The sequence below is a fragment of the Trachymyrmex cornetzi genome, unplaced genomic scaffold (genome assembly GCF_001594075.2).
Source record: "Trachymyrmex cornetzi isolate Tcor2-1 unplaced genomic scaffold, Tcor1.1 scaffold189, whole genome shotgun sequence".
NCBI lineage: Eukaryota > Metazoa > Arthropoda > Insecta > Hymenoptera > Formicidae > Trachymyrmex > Trachymyrmex cornetzi.
The window spans coordinates 15319-23387 of NW_017296516.1; the positions used below are offsets into that span (position 1 = coordinate 15319).

Genomic DNA, 8069 nt, shown 5'->3' on the forward strand with positions numbered 1-8069 from the left:
CAGAGCATCTGCCTGCCGGCCCAATCGCGGGGCTAAGCCGTCAAAATGATCGGCAAAGCCCCAGCGACCATCTAACGTGAGGTCCAAGTAGTTCAAATTGGGCCTCACCGGGATGCGGACCTCGTCCACGCGGACCCAGGCCTCGGGGGGCACCCCGCCAGTCCCGTCATGGAAGAACATTGCTTCCGACTTGGCGGGGGCCACCGCTAGGCTCAGATCCTTCACTGCACCGACAACGCATGCCACCGCTACGTTGGTCTGCACTACGGCTCTTCCCCAGGTCGCGCCCCCGACCACCACCGGATCTCTAGAAATAATCTGCATAAAAATCTTTCAATGTTCGCAACGTTCAAACTTGCTGTTGCATAGTCACTCTACACATTTATTTATAGAAAAATTTTTTTGATGGTTTTTTTTCTTTTTTTGGTATTGAAGAGGACCCAAATAATAGGATCGAAACGTTTACCTATGTCACAATTATATAATTTTAGTGTTTATTAATAAATTGATTGTTACACATTATATCCTGTGTCGGCTCTAATAGGCATTGAAAGATTTTTATGCTATGTATTTGCTATTTTATATTTCCAAAAACATATCTCAGATACGTCGAGCCCGTTATATGGAAAATTATAACGTACGTGCGGAGGTAAAAACTGGTAAAAGTATTGTTACTTATTACTAGCTAAAATTTCCAAATAAGGGAAATGACATAAAAAATCGATTGCACAAATATCTTGCCGTTGTGAGTAAATAAATATATTTATCTATTGTTACACTTTCACACTTACAGTACACAGTTGTTGAAAAATATATGCGAATGCACGGGTACATATATGTGTATATTCACGAATGTATATATATGAATGTTTTGCGAGTTACTTTATAGTAAGGTATATACATATAAAGAGATTATTTTTATTTGCAAGTACATCGTTTTTCATTACGAAACAAGTTTTCGTTATCACAATTAATATAATAACTAATTTTCGTTGTCGTTATTATAAAAAAAGGTGCTTTTTCTATATAACATATATATATAATAAATTAGAATGGAATTTTCTGTAGTGTGTGTGTGTATGAAAACAAAACTATTTTAATCTTACTTGTAGTCGGCTACAAATTTTACAAAAGAATAATACTTTGTGTCTCAAGACAATAATCTCGATTTATGTATATGGTAGTAAAGTAAAGTAAAGTCGCTTAGGCTTTTTCCATAATGGATACATGTTTAAATGTCATCAATTCAACATGGATAGGCATGGATGTTGATATCGTTTTCAAAGAATTAGATGATGAATCAAGATTATTTTCTCTTTCGGTCTCGAGAGATATTTATAAATTTTGGTTATAATCTTCTTTCATAATATACCGCATATATATCACTGCAGTCGTAATTATTAAAATATTTCGTATAATCATGCAATTTATCATATAATTGTATCTAAATTATTATATAGCCATTAGTACTAATAGAAAGAAAATACAGAACGAATTTATCATTTGAAATAAGCATGTCTCTGTTGTACTGATAAGTGGTAAGTGCATTGAGTGACTATAATACATCACCATATACTTCGATATGTGATATAACTATACGTTCTATCCTATTATTATAACGTTCAAACAAGGAACAAGTTAATACATCAAATAGAATCGCCGTATCATTATCGACACGTATGTATCTCAACTGTACATACACAGTAGTAGCGAACATGTTTAACATGCAATAATAAATCAGAAGCACATTTTGCACAAACACAGCATCGCGCGTTGCGCTTGTTACTTCCCGGTTTTTTCTTTTATTTTTTTTTCTTTTTCATATGAGAAACTCTGACATATTCAGTATTCGATCTCTTGCGTATTCGACACGCAAAAATAACTCATAAAAAATTTATTTCTGGAAGCTAGGGTCATTTTCGTGCTAAAATCTAAACTTCAGTATTAAATTTTTAGTTTTTATTAGTCAAGAATAATAATAATAATTAATAAGTGAAACAATTATTCTCTGTTTCCTACTTTATTAATTATAACTTTAAATATTGTTATAATATTCATTCAAGAAATTTGATGAGCTGATTTTATTTTTACAAAATGTAAAATATTAAACATTTTACATCGTAGGAATTAACATAAATAGTTATGAAATAATTAGCATCAGAATCATTTTTGCGCCAACAGTACGAGAATCTATGTCTCGACGAAATGAACAATCATTATTACGAATATTTATCAAGAAATTACGAATCATGAATTTTCATTTAATAAGGAATACGATTTTTTATACAAAGTCTGATCTTTGTTTTTCTTTTACTTCCTTTTTTAAATTATTACTTTACATATAACGAAAATAATAATAAAGAGAAAAAGATTTCGGTCGTGTGGCTAGGTTCTATATATAACGGATGGTCCTCGCTGAAGCATCTCGCTATGTGTGCGCGCGCGCGCGCGTGTGTATATATATATATATAAACTTTAAACTTTTTATACATAACACACACACACACACACATAATTGTACATACGTGTACGCGCGCGCGTGTATATATAAACATAATTTTGTATGTACGTTGGGAATTTATTTTCCTAATAAACGTAAAATTTTTTTCCTTAATTGAAAGATTCCTATAAAGAGATATGCAGAATTAATTTTCTTAACCATGAAAATATTAATTGCTAAAGCACTATTGTTTTAAATGTAAATATTTTTTAGACATTAACATATCATATTTCCATTAATTGTTTTATTAAGGAAAGTAATTGGAAAAATATTTAAGAGAATAATGTTTTACTTCTCATTAAAAAAAAAATCTTGAGTACTTTTTCAAAATAGTGCTAACGTTATGTATTGTAATTATTATACATATATTGCACGAAAATCGGTGAAAAAAGTACACATACATATACACACGCACATACAAAATTTATAAACTCATATAACAAACATTTTATCGCAATTATTATTATCATTATTACACATAATAACGAACAAAAATGAATAAAATTGCACTAAATATATGTATCTAGGCTAGCTACAGAGAATCTACGCCGATTGATACTTTCCCATTAATTTTGCATGATTATATTATATCGTAGTCATACATAATCTTAATGATTTAAATATCGACAAAAATTAACAATATTAATAATAAATCGTAAGTCAAATAATAAAAATTTAATGAATAACAAAATAGTATCGATTAAATTGCGAATATAATTTTTTTCTTTATCATAACGTTTCTTTTAAAACGATTTTTTCAAAATAATTACTATGGATATACTACATAAAATGATTAAGCATGTATTCCAAAGAAAAATTCTGAGAAAACTTGAAATAACTTGCAAAGTTGAAAAACAATTAATGCGCTGATTTTTTTATCTTGTTTAACAATTCATTTCGAGTTTCATTTTCACAAGAAATAAAAAATCATGATATAAAACAATGTAGTGATAATTATACAAAATTGCAAAGAAATCAATGCGTTAGAGGTTTTTAATTTTTATTGACTACTCTAAAAAATTTGTTAAACAATCTCCAAAAATTTTTGGATGTAAAACACGTAAAAAAATCAATTTCGATTGCACAAAAATTGAGACAAAGTTAATGTATTAATTTAGTAATATCTTCTTTAAAAAAATAAAAATTTAAATATATAACAATCCAATTAAATTAAAAACAGCTTAATCCATCTCTATTGCTCTTGTATGAATTATCTTCAATTATAGACAGTATTAAAAAAAGGAACGCATTAATTTAACACCAGATGTAATTATATATTTACATACACACACACGCGCGCGCGCGCGCGCGTGCGCAATTACACCCCCCCCTCTCTCTCCCCTCTCTGTGCGTGTGTGTCACATGGAAAAAAGAAATTGGTTCGTATGTATAATGTATATGTGTATGTCCTCCTGAGGATTTATAAAATAGAATCGACGAGATCCTGTCTATAAAAAAAAAATCTTGCTTCCACTAAAACTGGAATTGTTTTCATCGCTCTTTGTTATTCCGTAAAAATAGAAAAAAAAAGAGTCGATTTCAAATTGCTATTGCAACGATTTTCTAAAAAGGATAACTAGACTTTCCTCTCTCGAGACGGTCCTCAAAAGTCGCATCTCCACTTTTTTCGAAATACGAATTCTTAACAGAATTTTGGTAATTCATGTAATTAATAAAATTGATGTTAATCTTAATGATCAATATAAGAGTTATTATGTTACGTATTATTGCAGGTAACATAATAACGTTTGTGCGCAACACGAAAATTTAATACAGATTAATTTTATCACAATAATTTATTAAACATCGAATTTTATTAATTAAACATAAGCATGACGTTTCTTTTCATTCTTTCGGCACAAGGAAGATCAGAATTCTTGAAAAGAAGATTCTGATTATCTTTCGAAAACAAATTTTGAAACAAGATACTATAAAGGATACCATCGTCAAGCCGAGGTAGCAGTTTCGTTTTCCTTTCCGTCTCCGGAATATAGAAATTCTATAAATATAGCGTCCTTCAAAGGGAACGCGATTTCTTCTTTAGCACATGTATCTACAATATATGTATAAGCATATAATGTAATAACGTGTTGTTATTATCATCAGAGTCTAACCTTATCGATCAGGTCAAGCGCGATCAGCATTCTTTCCGAATGTGTGTGTATTCATTATATGTATGTATGATATCGTATCATCAGTACAATATACGAAATCTGCATATAATTAAATATGTTAATTAATACATTCTTCGCGCCCACATATTCCGCGAAGTCATTGTTTATAAAACACTGACCGCGTATTAAGCTAAATTTTAACAAATCCCGTAAAAATAAATATATCTCTTTTGTAAAAATTTTACAGTATCATTTATCTCTTTTTTAAATTAAAAAGAGACAACAGGACAGTTCAAGAGATCAATCGAGAAGATTGCTAATTTGGAAATTATAATTACGTAAACGATACGAATGATTTCAAGTCTGACGTTTTTCACAAAGTTTACGTAATCATAATCATCATCTACCCCAAGTGGTACAATTGTTGCTTAATTTCAACAGTCGACAACTCAATGCCATTGATAAATTATTATTCAGAATTCAAATCTTACAATTTTTCATCGCGTGATATTCTAATTATCAACGTGAAAAATGCTCAAGATTTAGGTCCCGCACGTCTGCGATTACTATATGTATTTCCCGACCTTCATGGACTTAAAGGAATTTTACTTATCCTCGATCAATATTAATTAGAGAAGATAGAATCGGAGATTGATTTTGACATGTAAAAATACATGTTTCCCGAAAAATGGACGAGAAAGGAAAACAGAGCTAAAGAGGGAAAAAGAAGGGAAAGATGTGCTATTATTTATTCATGGAGGTAGTGGTGGTGATGGGATCCTTCTCACCTCCACTGGACCAATGTTTTTCCTGCTCGCGCAGCTCAAATTCCCATCGCAGTTCTAGCTCGCGCATATCGTTTGCTATCCCAGCCTCGTATGTATCTTCCTGTGCACACATTGATTAATCAGATAATTGATAAATTGATAATTCTTGTTTACGATCATACTAAATTTTAATTTTTATTATATTTTGGAATATTTGTATAATTTTATTTATCATATAAATAAAAAAAGACGTAGTGAAATTAGTACTTGAAATCAAATCCCCAATAAAAATACAATTTCCTTGTGTGTTCGTTACATGAAAATATGGGGTTAAAATTATGGAAATTAATTACAAAATAAAATGGCACGGCTTACCTCCTCAGTTTTGTAATCCGTATTATATTCTTGATTTGATAGCCAATCATTAGTGGATTGCTGAATCCAAGGAATAGTAGTAGTACCAGTACTACCACCGTATGGATTGCTCCAATTTCGTACATCTCTCTCCCTTTCTCTGATACCCGCCTCGATCATTCGCAATTCTTGTGTCAATCGTTCGCCTGCTGTGACGAAAGTAGTAGCTCCTTGCGTAGCCAACTAAACATGCACATGCAGGACATGAATTGAACAATGCTTTTTGCATTTCTCAAAATTCAAAACGTGACGCATTACCTTTAAGTCATTAATTTTCTTTTCAAGATGTCTGAGTTGCTGCTTTACTTTCTGTGATTCCAAAATCAAACTGCAATGTGTACATAACATATAATATACATAATAAACATCTGTTTTCTTTTTTACCATTAACAAAGAGAGTTACAAATAAAAAATATAACTACATATATATCACTCACTCTTTTGACATACACTCCGATCTCGAGAATTGTGATAATGATTCTGGTGCAATGATATTGCGGCCGAGTGCGACGTGATTATCACTGGTGAAATCGCTGTCACCTTCACCACTACCAGGGCTCATCATTGACTGTATTCCATTCACGCCAATTGTTGCATATGCTGCAATAATATGTAATTAATATCAATTTAACAACTATCGTATACATAAACATTTTATCTATAAGAAAATTCTTGAAAAACATTTTATGAAAAAAAAAAAAAAAAATTATATTAAAAATCTACTTATGTATATTATAGATATAGAAAAAGTTATTCGTGAATAAAGTTCTTAAAATTCCTAATATATAATGCATTGAATGTATACAGTAATTTACATATTATTTCTGTCGATATATATACTCTGATAGCTAGAAATAATATTTCGTACTCACGTTGACTGCCATAATACCAAGAGGTTACAGAGTTTGGAGTTCTGAATGCAGTAGACAGTGTGGGGATAGGAGTAGGATCGACCTCCTCGTTGTAGAGATGTTGCAGAGTTCCGTTATAGGGAGACCTATTATCATTACTTTATTACTATTAAATAATAGATTATGTAATTTTTTAAATTATGCAATTATAAAAGTTATTAAAATTATACATGTATTACAATTAAATCGAAATAATATCTACACATATATTATTTATTATCACCTTATCAGAGTTTTAGATAGTCTTGAAATGGGTGCTTGTTTGCTAACTGATGGCAAAGAGGTTGTGGGAGATACATCTAATGGAGACATAAAGGGGCCGTCATCGTCGAGTAGATGCGAAGCGGTGGCAGATGAAGGTGGTGGCGGCGGTGGATCCGTCCCGGATGTACAGCGAAAGTTATTCGCAGTGGTCCATATCGAGTAATTGTTGGGTGCAGACAATAAATCACTCTCTTGCTGATGATCGTAATTCTAAGGGAAAATATATAATCATGTACAAAATATATAAAATATTGAATATATTAAATAAATTACACACGCACTCGCGCACAAAACAATGATAAAATATGTAAAGTTCGTTCGAATATAAAGAAACATAATATGATCAGAATACATGTTTACCGTTTTTATTTGCGGTGATATTAGTTGTTGCTGCTGCTGTTTGCCAACAATTATTTCCAACTGATTTAGGATCTCCATTTTGCGTTGCAATAACATCGCCAACATAGTTTTTCCCATTGCTGTTCGCTATTGCAAAGCGATTGTTTCATTGTTATTATTGTTATTGAAATTATATTAAAACTATCGTTACAATCAATTGTCACACAGTCACATTTAATAATAAATATTATCCACTAAAAGGATTACTCTAACAAATCTGGTTTTGTTGCTATTAAACGAATTTATCCATTTAAAATTCCGACAAATTACTGATTATAAGAAAGCAAGCTATTTTCTCTTAAACTTTTTTGTCGTTTGTTACTTGATTTGCTGGTACAATTTGTGGGGTATCCCACACTCCGAGGTTTGTCGTAGTTGTCAAGGAAGGTCCATAATCGACTGTAGGAACAGATCCTGGTGGCATTATGTAATGCCCAGAACAATGGACACCAGGAGATCCTCCACTATCCAACATAGTTCCTCCCTTTACAGAGCATAGACTAAGATGCGGCAAGTTTTGTGAGGGTGTAAGTGGCAAAACGTAGGTTGATGTCAATGAGTCAATCAAATTATTTTCCAAGTTGGTCGGGACAGGCGTTGAATGTTGCATCACTGCTGTAACAATTAAGATAAAATGATAAAATAATAGAGATGATTGTTTTATTTAAATATATTATATAAAAGGTGCGCTTCATTTGAA

At 31.5% G+C, this 8069-nt stretch overlaps 1 protein-coding gene across 1 annotated transcript; it reads right to left on the reverse strand.

Moving 5' to 3' along the window:
• Nucleotides 1–3796: 3796 nt before the first annotated feature.
• On the reverse strand, nt 3797–7984 carry LOC108759489 (uncharacterized; the record flags this gene model as incomplete). The annotated part of the gene is made up of 8 exons (XM_018504963.1): nt 3797–5502; nt 5757–5978; nt 6054–6123; nt 6233–6395; nt 6668–6792; nt 6930–7180; nt 7331–7456; nt 7692–7984. Coding segments are annotated over 8 exons (1394 nt in total), but the record flags the coding sequence as incomplete, so codon positions are not given.
• Between the last annotated feature and the right edge of the window lie 85 nt (nt 7985–8069).